Source organism: Mya arenaria, chromosome 5, assembly GCF_026914265.1.
Source record: "Mya arenaria isolate MELC-2E11 chromosome 5, ASM2691426v1".
NCBI lineage: Eukaryota > Metazoa > Mollusca > Bivalvia > Myida > Myidae > Mya > Mya arenaria.
Window position 1 is genome coordinate 70,328,377 of NC_069126.1, and position 18,963 is coordinate 70,347,339.

The 18,963-nt window shown below is 34.6% G+C and overlaps 1 protein-coding gene across 2 annotated transcripts in view; it reads right to left on the minus strand.

The window, feature by feature from the left end:
* The window catches only part of LOC128234053 (hemicentin-1-like), a 107,451-nt gene extending 91,808 nt beyond the window's left edge, over nucleotides 1–15,643 (minus strand). For both annotated transcript variants that reach the window (XM_052948016.1, XM_052948014.1), the window contains exons 1-2: nucleotides 15,571–15,643; nucleotides 7,821–8,171 (exon numbers count right to left, since the gene is read on the minus strand). In XM_052948016.1, coding sequence (XP_052803976.1) covers nucleotides 7,821–8,171; nucleotides 15,571–15,625 — 406 coding nt within the window. In that variant the 5' untranslated portion in view covers nucleotides 15,626–15,643. The remainder of the gene's footprint in view (nucleotides 1–7,820; nucleotides 8,172–15,570) is intronic.
* Nucleotides 15,644–18,963: the final 3,320 nt, after the last annotated feature.

Sequence of the window (18,963 nt, forward strand, 5' to 3'; positions counted from 1 at the left end):
GGTCATGACCAGCAGATGAACTATATTGCTTTTGAGGTCAGTGGGCCAAAGCTCAAGGTCGTTGTGACCGTAAGCTGAAAATACACAGTTTTCTATCATTAATTGAAAAACAATAAGGCATAGATAACTAGAACTTGGTAGAGGTCCCTTATATATGCCCAGCACTCTAACTATTTTGACGTCAGTAGGGCTCAGGTCAAGGTCGTGGTGATCCATTTTCTTTTAATAAATGGAGAATGTTTGTATCCAGGGACCTCAAACTTGGTATGCTAGTAAACTGCAACTGCTTTTTTTAGTCATGTTTAGACAACATCCGCGACGTCATTGATGCTTTGCATCAAAATTCGTCTTGTTAGTTTACTTTTACGAGTGTTGTTCTAGAAATACGTGGGTCTATTGCACAGTATCCAACGGCATACGTGTTAATGTTTAATATCTCAAGAAGCATAAGAATTTTATCTCTTAGTTTGTGTTATTTAAGATAAGTACAATATATATATATTGATAGTAGTGTTGTTCCGATGATCTATTATAATCGACTATTGACCAGAAAGGCTTACGTCGGCGACAATCGATTGTGAAATTTGAACAATCGTTTATAGAAACAAGGAACGTAACCGCTACCGACTACCAGTGTTTTTTGTAATGAAAATGATTTGGTTCTGGTTAGTGCTAGTTAATATTGAAATGTTAAGACGTTACAATGTTAAGTTATCTAGTCATATTCTTATCAAGTCAATAAGTCACTACAGTACCTTATTACAAATTTTCTTTGTAATTCAACAGGTAAGGGATTCGTTCTCAACCTCTCATGTTTGTGGTTTTAAAGCGATTTTTAAAACATGTTACCGTTTACTTCTTGCCATGTAAGAATTTAGTTTTCTTAGTTGTCTGAAAAAGAATGTCCTTGTAAAACATAAATATATATTCAATATTCAACTGCTGGTTGTACTTGTTTACTGACTAATTATCAAAATGAAATTGATATCTTTCCTCTTGTTTATTTTACACATGTATACACTACTAAATAAATTGAAGCCTGAGGTCTCATGTTCTGAAATAGCAACTTGTTAACACTTAAAGATAGTTGCGTTCTAAAAAAATAATGTAATTTATACTCAGAAATGTACAAACAATATTGTAAGTGAACAATGGTGCTTAAACTGGTGCATTTACTGTATTCATTTGCCTTAAATATGATGACCAAAGATAATTAAATAATGATTAAATCGATTAAGAATCGATCATTGATCGGGTTCATAAACCGATGATCGATAGTATTTTTTTTGTCCGATTCCCAACACTAATTGATAGGACAGCCCTTTAATTTGTGTTCTTTAAGTAAATGTCATAGTTTACAGTGAAAATGAAAAGGAAGTGAAAATGGGACTCACCTGCGATATATGATATAATCAACATCCTCGATTATTTTGAAACACAGGTGGGGTAGCACAAACTTTACAGACATGAAAACATCTCATTGCATTACCCCACCCGATGACATTTTATTAAGTTTCACAGAAGTTTTACTACTTCATATGTTTAGCTGACTAATAAGTTGAATCATCGTATTAAGCATCAGCAGTAAGACTTACTGATTTACTATAATTAATTCACTATTCGTTTTACCCTCGATTAGTCGCTTAATTTCAAGAAAAATCCATTTTTATGTTGAAAATTTACACTGCGTCAGCCATCTTGTTGTTTACTTGTATGCACTTCCTTTTCGCTCAAGGTCACAAAGTAAATTTCCGCATAAGTGTAAGTGATTTGTAGCTACCACTGTTAAATAATATAAGTTTGCTCATTTATACTACAATCCAGTCTAGTTTACAACAGCTAAAAGCCATTGAAGTTTCTATTTTTTTTTAAATTCAAATCGTAGACAGTGTCAAAAACGATCGATCGATTCACTTTTCGATTCATTTCAATCAAATATATTATCGACACATTTTTATAAAAAGGCTGCGATTTCTAGGGTCAGCATTCAGACAATATTGATTTAAAGTTTGACGCGAGTTAATGTACGTTATAGCGGCAGTATTTGAATTACTTAAAACGGCATGAAACATGAAAATAAAACTTGTAAACTTTTATAGTGTCTTTCTCTACTGTTGCACTAATGCAAATATAAACTGAAAGAAAGTTATAAAGCCAATATAAGGTGTCAAGCGTAAAACACTTTGAGCAAAACTAAGGCATGGAAATACTATAGAGTAATGCCGGGTGAACGACGATGAATATATTAAACTGTATATCACAATCAAAAAGGGAAAACCGCAATACTCGTATTTACTGAAAAGAACCGGTTAACTCGTGTTACAGTTAACACGATAGCCATTGAGTGTCCCTGTACTTGATTCAAGCCAGCCCGATAAACAGAACCCTTAATACCCCGAACCACCAGCAATTCTTTGGTGGCAGCGTTGGGATCTGTTTTTTACAACAGGTCCAGTGATACGAACTGTTGATAATTACACTTCGGGGATTTACGTGGTTGCAGTAAGGCCACTAATAGAGAGGTTGACAATAAATACCCCGGCGACAGCTGATGACACAGACAAATACAAAACTTTGGATTCCGCGTCTGAATCCGCTTCGTTAGGAGATGCGATTCCAAATGAACACCCAAACGACGTCGGGCAGCTGCACGAGATGATGGCGGGAGTGACGGGGGCTCTGAAAGATATGGCGAAGAAGTTGCAGTCTCTTAAAAAGGACATGGCTAGCAGCTCGAGTGACGCTACTACGGCTACAACAACAAGAGGTGGTGCTAATAATAATAGCTACCCAGCACGGTAGAGATCCAGTCAGCTTTTAAATGCAGAGGTGTCGTCCTACGAACGGGCAGGGACCACTTACTATAGCACGGGGCTACCCGCCGGCGATGTATGCCGAGCTGGGTACACGAGTAGCGAGGTTGCTGGGCGACATCATTTCGCTGGTTAAGGACCAGAACCACACGAGGGATTTTCGAACAGTAGATTTTAAGGGCAGCGCGATAACAGCTTTGTTGCAGATAGGATGTACCAGAGGCCGTACGATCATCACGAGAGAGTACACAGACGCCCTTACTATAGAGCAAACACGACGAGGCTACCAGCTATTAGGATTCCTGTATTTACTGGGAATGATGACTGGGGTACGTGGATATCACAGTTTGAGGCTATTTCCCGTCAGTTCCAATGGTCGGAAGATGAGATGCTAGACCAGCTTTTGCCAAGACTCGAAGGAACGGCCGTTCAGTTTGTATTTTCATAACTCAAAACGGCTACTTTGAGCGACTTTGAAGACTTGTAGAGCGAACAAAACAGCAGGTTCAAAGCCATTAAAAAGGCCCGGTCGTACGCAACTAATTTCAGCAGGAGGAGCCAACGTAAAGATGGTACAGGACTATGCTGCGGAGCTCAAAAGGCTGAACGATAAAGCCCATGGTTTCAGGGATCGGAAAACTAGAGACAACGATCTGGTGCAGATAATTTTGGATTGGTTATTTGTGACGGTTGAATTTCACAATGAGCCTAATACCATAGACGAGGCTGTTTTCTTCACCGTGAATTTATCGCAGTTAAGAACAGGTACGATGTTTGACAGAGGCAGACATGCAGAACGGCGAATGCTTGATGACGGACTTGACGACCTCGATAGGGTAACAGACCAAATGGCCAGGCGAATATCAAGTATGAAGTTTCCTGGCCAGGGAAGTCACAGACCCGTAAGTCAGCCTGAACCAGTTGACGCACAGAAAAAGCTGATTGAAAACCTATTGAAATGGTTAGAAAATTAGTAGCTGCTGTGATGCGAAACAGAAATGTCAGAATACCCAAAGAAAGGGTAGGTCAAATGAGTGCTATTTTTGTCATGAGCAGGGTCACTATGCTCGAAAGTGCCCATAGAAGAAAATAGGAAATAACAGTTATGCCAAAGGTAACTCAGCGCGTTAATTAGAGAGCGTTAATGAAGGCTAGGGTCATGAATCTAATTACAGGATGGGGCGTTCGCAGCAGGGGCGGAAAGAACGAAGGGCTAGGAGGGACCTTGAGCATGGAATCTATATAGAAAGTATGGTCGTTAGTTTGCCTGTAACGTTAACAACGGAAACAGGAGCTACTAGAACCATAGTTTTACGCAGAATGTACGATCAGATCAGTCATGGGAACCGACCATCTTTGATGGAGTCAACAGTATTACGGAGAGCCGGTGGGGCCCTGATTAAGGAGTTGGGCAAAGGGAGCTTCAATGTAAAATTGGGTGAACTCGAGATAGTAGCAAAGCTAATTGTAGCAGACATAGAAGACGATGCGTTGCTGGGGTTTGACATTTTGGTAGGAGGAAAGAAAGGTCCAGCCGACAAGCTGCTGAGTCGAGACATAATAGCATTAGATGGCGTAAAAATCCCCTGCTTGCGAAACACTAGTGCTCCTAAAATAAGAAAGGTTGTTATAGCCGAAAACACAGTTGTACCAGCACTCTGAAGCCGTGGTCGATGTATTCGATGAGCGCATTATGGAAGATGACATTGACCTTGATCCGAGTTACTTAGTTAAAGCAACTGATATGTTTCGCGAGAAGTACCCTCTTATGATTGCGACTTTGGTCGACATTAACCAAGCTGCTACTTGCAACGTGTGAATTTTAAACCCTTTTTCGAGTGACACAACAAGATGCAGAAGTTGCTGTTGCCGTGCAGGCTGAACGCATAGGTAGTGTATTGGCATGAACCGAGAGCCCTGAGGAAGATACAAACAGTAACCAGATCAAACGGATACAAGTTGGAAAGGAGAAGCTGCAAAAGCAATTGCCCTCATATAGAAAAAAAGCAGACGAGGTGCCACAACATCTAAAGGCACTGTACGACATGTCTGTTAGTGATAAGAGCGAACTTGAGAACATATTTGTATTTTAATGTAAAGAGGGGATCCTTAATTTCCTAGATATGGACAAGACCCTATCGGACTCCCTGCAGGATTGATAAGAAAAGCGCAGTATTGAAAAAGAGAACTAAACTATTTTAATGAACGCAAAACACTTGTTTTTGAAAGCACAAAAGAAATAAAAACAGCAATGAAGATAAACTGAAGTGATTGGAGTTACCCTACGATATAATACCCCCATCAACAAAGTCATCAAGTTGGTCCGTCCTGCAGGTGGTCTGTGCAAAAGTGCAAAAGGGTTGTGACGCAAACCAACAACTTAGACTAAAGTTCGGCATGAAATGAGGACGTATTTGACATATTTATCATATGGATCAGTCCTATATTTGTTAGAAGGGGGAAGGATTCTTAAAAATCTTATGATGCAAACAAGTAATAATGTTCAAGACAATAATGAATTATAAATACTTTAAAAGATGAATACTGTGGTAGAACTTTTTATACATACTTATTCACATTAGTAAAGACAAAATGGACTCAGTTTGATCTTTACCTTTTCATATAAATTTAGTCTGATGACTTGATTAACAGGTGTGAAATAAATACCACACCAGCTACCTATGTGTTTGACTTAGCACTGTGCACACACTGTGTTATAAAGTCATGAGCAATAAAGTGACCATTAAAGCTGCACTCTCACAAATTGACAGTTTTGATTCGACTTTTGTCTCAGAATCTATATAATCATATTATGATAACACAAATTAGTTCTTTCCAGGAGTAGTGTGTCACTTTGTAGGTAAATACACATGCAAGCATAAAACCGACAGGAAGGAAAGTTTTGGATATTTGATCAGTAACCACACCATTATTTCATACTTGTTGTATTCACCAAAAGCTAATTAAAATTTGTGTAAAATTTCCCATCATTCTACTTACTGCATACTGCATTTTTCCTACAGTTATAGTGAATTTTCCATACAAACTTAGATTGATTTTCAAAGAGACAATACATAAATCGGTCAGTTAGTCATTAAATGGAGTTTTTATGCATTGATGAGATATTATTGCACCCAGATGTAGAATATTGGAGCCTTAGGTTATAATAATACAAAAACCTTGTCATATGTACAGAAACATCATTCAATAAAATTATTTTAAGAGATTTGGTAACATGAGTGCTTAATAATAACATTGTGTAAACGTTTGTGAATGTTTGTGTTTTAGATGATTTCTAAATAAATAAACCAAAATTTGTTTTCAACTGTCATGGACAGGCATAGGATAGCATAGTATGAACAGAGACACCAGTACACTGCCCATACCCCCAGGTTTACTGAATGTTTATAAACATGATATAATACAATGTAACATGTACCATGAAACAGCATTAGAACTTAATACAAGAGTGAACTGTACAGATACAATTTCACTATAAAATTAAAAAGTTACTGTCTAGAAGTTACTTCCTGGTTCCGCCCCTAACCATTAGACATTTGGTTTACCAAAATACACAGACCAAGTGACTGAAACTAACTTGAATTTAATGAACGAGCTATCCTATGAAATTTGCAGCCCTCCCGTCTCGACTGGTCATTGTTTCGGGGTTCATTACAAACAATTATGAACAATTAACGTTATTTAGTTGTCTCTTAAGGTTACGGGAGCTTTAAGTGTCAAAAGAAAGATATATAAGATAAGATAAGATATATATAATTTGTCCCCCATTGCTTTAAAATATGGATTATCCCTTTAATGCCTTAAAAATAATATAATATATGCACTGGTCTCCATAAAGCCTCCGACATATATACCTGTTCCCTTAAAACCAGCAACATACTTACAAATTTGTTAAAGCGCCCACAAGTAACGTATATTTTTTGTTAATTAATTTAAAAAGCCTCAAGCTTTTACACATAATAAATGATCATTTCAATACTAGATTATTAACAAAAAAAGCGATATAAAGTATAAAACAAAAAAATATACAAATCGTCCCCTTAATGCCGTAAAAAATATATGGTATCCTTTTCGCCCTAAGTAGATATATATATATTGTATCATTTGTGTTTCGTTGTTTCGTTGAGTCGTTAATCTTAATAAAACATATGGAGTACACAACAATAGCACGTTATTTTACTCTTATATTATTGAAATCAAAGTTAACTTATTATTGTATTATTATTTTTTTAATTTAAAGGTTAAATTGAACAAAAGTACTGTTTTTCGGACAAAACTCCTAAATAGTGTTTTCCAAATGTTGTCTTCATGTCCTCGTTGTTAGTTAATCGTTCATGGTAAAGTACCTATTATTATTTTTTTTTGAAAAGGCTACCTCAACATACAGTGTAAGATTGTTTTACCAGAATACTTAGAGAAAGGAAGAACTTAAAGTAAAGGTTCACGTTATTCTGGAATAAGCCTAGTACACGTTGTCCTTTCAATCATAACTGCATACATTTTATAAAATGCGCCATATAAAAATTGTTCGAAGTAACCCTCGCGGATATCTCGCTTGGAAAAAATAATTCCTGATTCGAACGCAAGTATGATATAACAAACATATCATTCTTATAAAAATAAAAGAGGAGTAAGTACTTCTTAGGATTTAACATTTTAATGGATATCAAGCAAATTGATATCTCATTCATTCATAATGAATTAGAATCTATTCGTTGGACGTGTTATCAGAACAAATGAATATAAACCACGGGGACAATTCTTGCATTCTGGCTAGTAATCAGATTTGGTTTTAGTCCCGTGTACAAGTAAGCATAATATGTCATTTCAACTCACTTGTCACGATGATTGAAAGTTTCTTGGACAATAATGTTTCCCATTTGTGTTTTTTTACATAATTGTTACGACTATTAAACACAACTGTTGCGACTATGAAACATAGTTGTTACAACTTTTAAACATAATTGTAACGACGACAATACATACTTGTTACGACGATTGTTTGATCCCCACTGAAATCGTTGTTATTTCCTCCTGGAGGATTACAAAACCAAACGTCCCCGTTCATAGCTCTGGTGACGTTCCGGATGACACAGACGTACTCCCTCCTACTGACACAGGAGCAGCTAAGGTAAGCCGGCGGTGTGGGGTCCGTGGCACATCCTGATGAGCCGTACCCTACTGCGGTTATAATATCGGGAGATTTATCCGTATATCTTCTATAATACATTACATACATAGTATCGGAAGACGAAGAACACGTCAGTTGCAGGGGAGAGTTCTCTTGGATTGTAAAACCTCCCGATGTCCCGTTCCCTGACAAAGTCATGCCCACAGCTGTAAAATTGTAAAATTTCATTTTTTTCTTTGCGAAGTTTAAGACAATAATAACATTTAATATACTTAAATCAAATGATCGTCTTTAAAGCTGAAGTGTGCTATGGTGAAATACCTAGTGAAAAAACAATCTAAAAATAAACTTTTTGAGATATGTTTAATTCGTTGATTTTTCTCATCCTGGCTATGTGGTATTATAGCAAACTCATAACTTATGTCAAATTTGCAATATGCACGTAAAGCACTCAGTTGTACATTTAAACAAACACGGAACCTTGATGCGCCCAGAACGATAAAAACACGACACATCGTGTTGGATTGATTAGCCAAAGGTTTAAATATCGTGAATGTACTAATAACAGGTGGTCGTTTAAATCTTCTTAAAGATACATTAAACGGCGACGAATAAAACCATTCGAAATATCTCCAAAACTGATAAAAAAATTTTTTTTATTTTTTTTTGTGAGACATGGCATTTTTGTGAGTCCTACATACTTCCGGTTAAGCTACGTAGACCTCGTTTTGGATGGATATCTGCCAATTACGGAGAGCCTTTTTCTGATAATTTGTTTGAAACATGCCCAACAGAAATTTAAAAATCAATGTTTTTTTTATATATATATCTCACTCTTTTGTGAGACAATGCTCGTTTGTGAGTCCTACATAGGTATATCATTATTTATTGTACAATATACTACGCATATAATATAAGCGACCTATAATATAGAGTATGTGTACAATCCGTACAGTATATATATATATATATATATATATATATATATATATCACTCTTAGATATGTTAGGCCGGTAGCCTTTTGCATTACAAAAAAAGCACTGAAGCCAATAATAAAATTGTCCACATTTTATCAGAAGCCAAACCTGCATATTAACATGACTAAATAATCTAAACTAGTTTACACAATTGGATGCTGTTGTATTTCATTGTAATACTATTGTCTTTTAATACAGTTTAGCTAAAAAAAATCTGTAAATAAAAGAACACAAATACAAATGATTATAATAAGTTTGTAATTAAAACCTTCCGTTCAAAGAATTTAAGTTGCAATCCATTTCTAGCAACGGTTAAAAGCGAACCAAGAAATCTTGCTAATGCTTAACGTTATGTCGTGGCATTCAAATTCTCCTTATTTTGTCAGACATATACTTCCTATGTATTTACTTTTTGTAAAAATATTGCATTCATGAAGTGGAAATGGTAATTAAGTTTTTCAGAGTTGAAATTAAGGGAATGGTGATAATAAAGGATAGAAATAAGTGCAGTATTATTGTGAAGTTCGTATAAGTATAAGGACAAAGATGTCATTTTGAACAAGGCAAGAACTGTACTCAATCGAGATTCAGGATACGCTGTGCACGAGGACTACACAGAGCGTGTAATGCGCCATAGGCGAGAACTTTCAAAACGTTTGGTTGCTAAGCGCAATGATTGGCGAACCGATAGGCTTAGCTTCGACAAACTGATCGTTGATGACAGCGTCTATAAATATGACGAGGGAAGTAAGAAAACAGTGCACATCGGCGCTGCTCGTGGGCGGCGGGTAAACCGGGCTCCATATACACGACCGAATACTATTAGAGTCGACGAGCTACGATACCGTGATGGGAGTCGAACTTCGCGGGATTACGATTAATCATCGGATGAAACCACTCTTGGCGCCATCGGGGATGCAGGAATCGACTAGGAACGCGACCGAAGCCCAGTGACAACAAACGACGAAACAAACTTGTCTATTTGTACATGGAATATATGTGGATAACATAAACACACTTATGACCATGAAATCAGTTTACATTGCAGGCCAGAAAAGCAGTTTTCGATATCAAATCTTATGATAGACCGTTTGGCCGCTTTAATAACAAAGAACTTTTTAAACTGTTTGACTCTATGGTGGTCCCCATTCTGACATATGGAGCGGAGATCTGGGTTTGTAGTTACGCCCCTGAAATCGAACGAGCTCAAAGTTCGTTCTGTAAAACTTTTCTCGGTCTAAATATAAGTACTTATAATTGTATAGCAATAGGTGAATGTGGTTGTGTTCCACTTTACGTGATTATTCAAAATTTATTAAATACTAGTGTAAAATTCTGCATATGCAAAACCATCGCTACCCTAAATATTGTCACGTTATGGGATAACAAAAGTTAGTGAAATATTATTCCAGTATGGCTTTGGTTACGACTGGTTATGGCAAGACGTAGGCAACATTAAAACTTTCAACGCGCAATTTAAACTTCGCTTAATCGACTGTATGACTCAGGGATGGCACGACACCGTTAATACGTCTTCAAGAGTCGAGCTCTATAAACATGTTAAATCCATACTCAATCCGGAAAAAATATATTTCCATAAACTTTTCACATAAATTTGTTCGTGCGCTCACGCGATTTAGGTGTTCAAGTCACCGGTTAAATATCGAAGTTGGCCGGCATCTTAACATAATAAGAAATAACAAAATATGTATGTCCTGTTCAATCAACGAGAGCCAGCTTTTGTTAGAAAATGAATTGCATACGTTTTTATATGCCCGAGGTTCTCTACTGTAAGAAATCAGTTTTAATATAGCTGGTACACGTGTCGATCTGAGCTATATACCTTTTACAGACTCCTACAATCAGATAATGGTTTTGTTATTAGACAAGGCAAACATATATTTATTGTTAAAAATGGCGGATTAACATTGAAATTTGTATACAATTTGTATTAAGCAATGACACCACTGTATTGTAATTAATGATGTATATATAATATTTTATAGTTTGGGACGGAGGCTTTTATGTACTGGATAAAGTTAACTTGAGTTTATAACATTGTATTATTTTGCAACACCATTTTCTAACAGTAACTGGTGAAATAAAACGCAAATTTAATTACGTGAAGTATTCGTTCTTTCCAATGTCTTTCCTAAATGGTCGTGTTTTTTTTAGTTACCAAACACATGCACAAACAACCACACCGATATATATATACATACACATGTATACACTCACAAGAACTCGTATAGTATTAGGTTCAGATCCAGCTGACATTCAAAAGGAAATTTTATGCGAATTTCATCAAACATGATCTACATTTCTCCATCGAAATAAAACACATTAATTAGGCTGATAAAACAACAATATTAACACTAGGATAGAATAATCCATAGCTTTTAATTGAGCGTCATCAGTTTTGTTTTTAATTTGAAAAAAACAACAACAACATTTCTCAACATTCCTTCATTTTTTTACAAATCTGCTTCAGCATTTAGCAATTAACTATGTTCTTACTGTTATGTATGTTTGTTTTCGATTATATAAAGTTCTTCTTCCGTTCAGTATTTTGAAATTTAACTTCGAGCCTGAACTAATTTTTTTCTACATAAATATAAGTATTTGAATGTTTATACCCTTCTAATGTTTGAATTCATCATGAAAGAAATCTCAGAAAGACTGCTGTCATCATCACCATTTTCAGCTGTATTTGTGTTATAAATAACAGTTAATAGTCTCTGTGTCACCTTTTATCAGATATGCTACCAACGAACTCATGTTGTTTAGGAAATTTCATATAAGCTCAAAATAATTGCCTTATATATTACTATTGGCCCGTGAATTAACATATAAAAAAGTTACCATTGTTTATCTTAATCAGCTCTTCCATTTAACATCCGAAAACCTTTAAATTACAAATTCTAGTAAGCATCTCAAATTTACTTTCTGTTGGAGGTTTGTCTGACAGGGACCAATTACATTAAGAAGTTGTAATAGCTAATCATATGGCAGCCCGATCGATTGTTTGCGCCGCTTTTTATTGAGATAACATTTTCCCTAAAAACCATTCTATAACCTCCTATAGAAATCAACACAATCAATACTTGGTATTATTTTGGAAGTCTCAGTGAAGCACTTGGGAAACCGATTAACACATACAGCATGAACTAGCAACATGAGCAAAGTATGTCTTAGTCACAACTTGCCTGACAAAAATGGAGCTTACAGACGTGGTCTACTGGCCGAGATATCACCCTCCTTCTGGGGAAAACTCAGAAACCTCTGCGTGACAAAAATACTGGTAGAACTTGTTCGGTGAGTAGACATGTATCCGTCTCGACCTGCAGTCTTGACTGATACGTGTTTACACACCGAACTCAACGTGATACAGGTCACCAGAAAAGCGTCCTATATTAATATATCCTATATATATAACACTATTATATTGATCATTCATATGATGAAATTGTATACATGTAGTAACAGAACACATTCACAATAAAAACTTTCTTGTAAAATTTAACAATCAATTTAATCTAAGTTAATGGATCGGTTCCCCAAAGCTGTATGCCTTTACATTCATATGCGCACGAATTACTCATACTTATAAATCGCCACCTGGCGGTTATTTCATTATAAACAAGGGAAAATATTTTCCTTCTTATTCGTTTTACTCAAACGTAGGAAATTATATATTAGGCGAGGTTTGTCAGCCAATGAAAATGGTCCATTTCTCAAATCCTGTATTAGGCGAGTTTGTAGCCAGTCAAAACGAAGGAAACTCATATTTGCCGAGTTTGGTTGATGTTTGCCGAGTTTGGTCGATATTAGCCGAGTTTTAGCATATAGTGTCATCAATTGCCTAGTATTGGTACCGCGATTGCCCCAGTATCGGGTCAAATATGTAGTAGTTGATTAATAAATGATCATATTGCAAACCTCTTATTATTTACATATTAACAGTGTATGAAACATTTGGAAATAATTCAAGTAAATTATCAGTACGTAGTGCCCTTAATCACCAAAAAGTGAGTGTGTATCAGTATGGCCAAACCATCTCTGTTAGAAAACAAATATGTCAGATTTAATGAAGACAATGACATCTTTATGGGTCCGTAGATCTGACTCGTCTAAAATGAGTATGAAAGACAGGAAAAGGCAACTCATAAGATTCAATGCAAAGCGCGAGCCATGTTTCAAATAAGGCTAAGATATCAAAGTTATGTAAGTTTGCGAACAACATGTCTTTTTGCCGTGAACACTCCGCACGTTGTAATGTACTATACTTAAACTACCATCAACCGCAGTAGAGGCTTCGGTGGAAATGGGCGGGCGACAGAGATTATATAGGACCAGGATTTTCATGAACATCTCCAGAAAAGAGTAAAATCATAGATAACAAACAAATTGATTCAAAATGAGTTAAATATTTAATACCTTTATGGGTTTAATACTAACAGAACATACCGACCGTCATTTGATATGTGCCTATTTCAATAGACATTTAAAATCATGTTATACCGGGATCAAACAACTCTATAAATGAGGTATATCTTCATACCGACTGACCTGGAATATAAAGAGGGAAGACAATATACGTATATGGGGAAAGTACTTGAGTAACACAGCTAGTACTTTAAGGGCCGGCAGCGATGCAAAAGTGGGTGGGAAGGTCAAAATCTAATACGTTTACAAAATACATGTTTTAATTAGCTTTGAGGAACGATATTTTTTGGGAGTGAAACATTTATTCTTGGCGACATGTTTTTGGTTAGTAAGGAGTAATAAGTAAACATTTACAATAAAATATTTTAACAGATTTTGGATCAAAAAGCATTCACATTATTATGGAAAGGTCTATCGACATAAGTACTTCGTTTTTATGTCAAAACCTATTCAACAATGTCTTGAGAGATTTTGATGATATCTTGTCAAATAAGAAAGTTATTCAGAAAAATAATTTCGTGGATAAAATTCATTTCCGGGTTACAAATATCCATATATCGTTTATAAAATAGCTGCAATCAACACAAAGCCACCATACATTGTTGATTGGGCAGTTCCGATAAATTTTACTCACAAACATATTCGTTTTGTTTTTAGGCATTTCCGGGAAAACGTAAATACGTTTTGATTGGAAATCTGATAAAATATTCTGTCGAAAAAATTCTCAACTCCTAATCACAGCTTTTCATGTTGCATCGGATATATGAGTCATGCGTGTTACATATTGAACCTCAAAACTAAATAGAAGTTTATATTTTAAAACATTTAAAATGTGGTCCCTTTATCGACTTTTGCATCGCTGCCGACCCTTAAGTTTAAAGATCCCTTGTATATTTGGGGTAAATGTTATCGAGTATTTGTCGAGTTTTTACATATATAAAATGTGCAAGGCGAATATGAACATTACAGTACAATTGCGATTAACGAATAATATATAGAAATGAGTATTCAAGTTTAGCAGCTTCTTGGAGTATATTACATGTTTTCGGTTTGTAAACGGCTGGTTAAATGAGTAACTATCTTAGAAACTTGAAATAGTGAAAATGAGATATGAAGGAAAAAATGAAGACGGTTTCTGCATTTATTTCGTGCAACATGCGAAATACGTTAAACACAAGAAATATTTTTTACAATATTTGTATCTCACTGGTGTCGTGGAATAAGAAAATTTGTCAACGTTATTTTTACCGAATATTGCAAATAATTCAATGCGATTGAGTATTTGCCTTCAATGTGTCTACATATGTGCACGCTTTTCTCCGGTCAGGCGAGGTTCAAAACGACGACTGATCGACCTACATTTTATGAATGTAAGTCTTCGCTGTTTTTGTGAATGGATTAATTGATGAGATTTAAAACAAATTGTGGACGTAACAATTAGGTACTATTTATTAAACTAAAATGTGTGATCATTGGAATAAATTATTTATTTAATATGTAAAGTGGTCAAAAAGTGTATGGTTTACTGAGTTCAATGAAAAATGATTACAGAGAAGAATTGCTGAATGCTGACAAGATGATATAGGTAGTGATATTAATATGTTTTAATTTTAAGACTTAATTAAACTTTTTAAATTTTTAAAGAATAAATTGCATATATTACAAAAAGTCACCGTGTAAATGATAAAATATATCATATATACCTATATATATATTCCTAATTCATAGATTATGATACTCCTAATTTATAGATTTATGTTAACAGCAAAGTTAAAGAACATACATAGCTAAGTTTCAAGGTACAAAGTATATCGCTTAGTGTATCTATGACAAAACCAAGTCCATTCTTCACGTATAACAGCTTATCTACCTTTTGGTAAAACGTTTTGATAACATACTGCAAAGAGTGTTTTTAATTTAATCCCAAACGCTTAAATGCAAAATATATTGTGTAAAACATAAATGATATATATGTTAGTTTTGCAAGAAAAAACCCCGAAAAGTACCTTAAAGTATCAGATATTTCTCTTGTCTTTCCACTACCTCGTTATGCTATAAAATACATCACCATTTAAATACATATCTCATCAGCTTTTAGCTTGAGATGTGTAATTACTTAGGAAGTACTTAATTATATTATGTTATGCAACATTAAAATATCTTTAGTGTTCTAATTCTCACCTAAGTTCGTTATCCTGTACACAACCAGTATTAACTTTAAGTTTTGAATCAACATGACTGCATGTACTTTCGTTTATAAACTATGACATAGGATCATACAAATGTAGTGCACAATCAGGAAGTTTAGAACGCGGGTGTAGCTGATTTGATAAACCGATACTGTAAGATACATCTACTATTCACTTTTCAAAAGCGTTTTTAAAAACGCTTAATACTAGGTTTAAATATATCGACAGTGTTTAATCTTGCAAGAAATTAGGCAGAGATTATGTTGTTTAAATGACATAACAAGTCTGTGATAAGAAACATTCCTGACCAACACCAAAAACATATTTTTTATAAACATTTAATTGCTATGCATCTTAACACTTTCGGAAACGGTATAACAAAGGATAATATCACTTAATCGAGAAACAAATATACAATTTTAGATATGCTTGAATGTCCCTATTACAGAACATGATCGAAAACAAATTCGGTAAAAATTAAAACTATAAAAAACATGCAAGTCCAAAATGGCTGCAAATGCAGCAAGCAGAGTCCACAGCAAAAAAGAAGTTGGTTAGGTTTGTTAATATATAATCCTGTTATCAATGTTCTCTTTGTCAAAGTAGTACAAATATGTATTGTAATGAAAATGTCGAGTGTTCTGTTGTTAATGTGAAACGTTGTGAATACTTAAATGACGAACACAAAAGAAACGGAAAGGAACTTTTATTTTTGAACAGTATACTTGAAGAATTACTACCCGGTATAAGTTTGGCTAGTGTTTATTAAACATTCTGTACACAATTAAAGGTTTTGGAATACACTAGAAGTTTAAAATGTAATACATTTTTATATGGCACCATGTTTATAAAGATTTAAGAGTGATAAATATTGCAATATTGTTATATTTATTATTAGTTATACAGTAATTAAATTAATGGTAGAGATAATTGCATGAACATTAAAATACGGTATTGCCAACTAATGATAAGCAGAGGCTCATGAAGAAATGTGATATACTGGCTTGCTTAATTTGTTCAAGTTCTGAAAGACATATACCGTCTATTAACCTCTCAGATATTAGTCAATATTACAAAACAGTTATCTTGTTTGTTGTGGAAAAGCTGATACATGGTTTCTTATACCATTTCAAGGGTCGAGACTCAGTCAAAGATACACACATAATGTCAATGATAGTAGGGTCGTTTTTAGTTTAGTGAACCTAGAAAGAAGTTACATTTAACCTGTTTAACAACTTATTAACCAGTGTTGACCACAGGTGCTCGTCACATTGCCTGGATAGAGTTAAATATTGTTCTGTATGTTTTTAATTTAAAAAAATATATATATTATTTTATTTTTTGTCAGGATAGTGAATATATGTCATTTAAAAAAATATTCCACAAATTTTCATGAAAAAAGTTAGTAAGTTTTTTTTGTAAATGACATATATTCACTATCCTGACAAAATAATATAAAAAAAGATATTAAAAATAAAAATTATAAAAACATATATTACTGTATTCGGGCAATGTGACGAGCATGTGAGTGGAACAATCCATGGCACCTTACATGCAAAATATGATATATGTGGTGCTTTAATTAAAATAAATTTAATTTTAATGTTCATGTTATTTTGATATGGAATTTTCTTTAAGCGTGTTATTTTTTTATTTAATAATCTTTGAGTTATGACTGGGCCAAAAGTGTTACTCTAAATGCATCAGTCAGTTGTAACCACAACTACCACAACTACCTCAACTAACTGCCTGTTGCTGATGCACCTTATTATATTCTGCCGGTCATCTTATCTTTTGAACGGTTAAACAGTTCATCAAATTCGATGATTCAAGTTCAAGAAGTTAGGTTCATGAACATATCTCATGGACTGATGTTTTGATGAATTTTGTGCAACAGGTGATAACAAAATTCTCCTCGCAAATATTAATCAATAATACATTGGACCGAAAAAATCTGAAAAAGGAAATTGTTGAATTCATAACTTACAGAGTAAGTTGTCCTATGTGCTCAATGTCATGATGCTGAATTCCTAACTAATCCAAATGTATGGATTTTCATTTTACAGAAAAATGATTGCATTTCTAAGAAAAGATATTTTTTTCCAATTCAGAAAAGCTAGGATATGCTCGGATTATTATTTGTTTTACGGAAACCAAGCTTTCTGCAACCGTAGCTGATGATCAGTTGTTCTTAGAAGGTTTTAGTTTTTGTATCGTAAAGATAATACTCAGTACTCCGGTGGTCTTCTAGTTTATGTTGCGTCTAATTTCTACTCGAAACGAATAGACAATTTAGAAATTAATTTATCGGAGTCTTTATGGATAGAAATAAAAGAAGATTTAGAAACTATTTAATTTGCAACATCTATCATCCTCCACAAGCCCCAGTAGAGTTTTGGGACAGATTGAACTTATGTATTGACAGCTCTCACGAAATTTCCCCGAACATTCTGATACTAGGTGACATCAACGAGGACCAATTGAACCCAAACAACAATAAATTTAGAGACATATTACTGTTGAATAACATGACCAATTGTATTAATGAACCGACAAGGGTTAGTCCCTACTCTCGCACTCTGCTTGACCCGATTACGATCACAAATAACAAACAATGTCTACACTCTGGAATTTTTGAGACGGATAAAAATATATGTGACCATTTTGCTACTTACTCTTATATACATATTAACTTAAAGCCCAAAGATACATACAAACGTAAGGTGTGGAATTATAAAAGAGCAAATTTAATTAACAATACTGACTGGACGTTTTTGAATGACTCAGACATCAACACAGCAACTCACCTTTTTACAGAACAATTCTTACGATGAGCTCAAACTTGCATACCTAATAGATTAGTGATTATCCGTGCTAAAGACAAACCGTGGTATAATTCTGTTATTAGAACGATGACACGAAAACGTCTGTAGTGGTAAAATGTCAGATTGGAAATCGTACAAAGCAGTTCGAAATAAAGTTAATAATATGTAAAAATACGCCAAAGAAATGTTTTTTAATAATATCGAGTTTACTTTAAATGACGCTAGTTCTACCAATCCACGGGAATATTGGAAAATTGTTAAATTACTTGTAAAAGAAAATTCTTCTTGCTGTGATGCAATTCCTTCCCTCCATCCTAACAATACAGGTTCTTTAGCTTTTACAGACGCTGACAAGGCAAACGCATTAAACATTGTTTTTGTCTCCATATCGACCTTAGACGAATCTTCGGCCAATTAACCTGTTTTTACGATGCGAACAAATGAATCTCTTTATCAATTTATCATTACCGAGCAAGAAATAATAGATGTTCTGTCAAATCTAGTAGTCAAGAAAGCAAGTGGACCTGATGAAATAAGTCATACAATGCTTAAAGAAACAA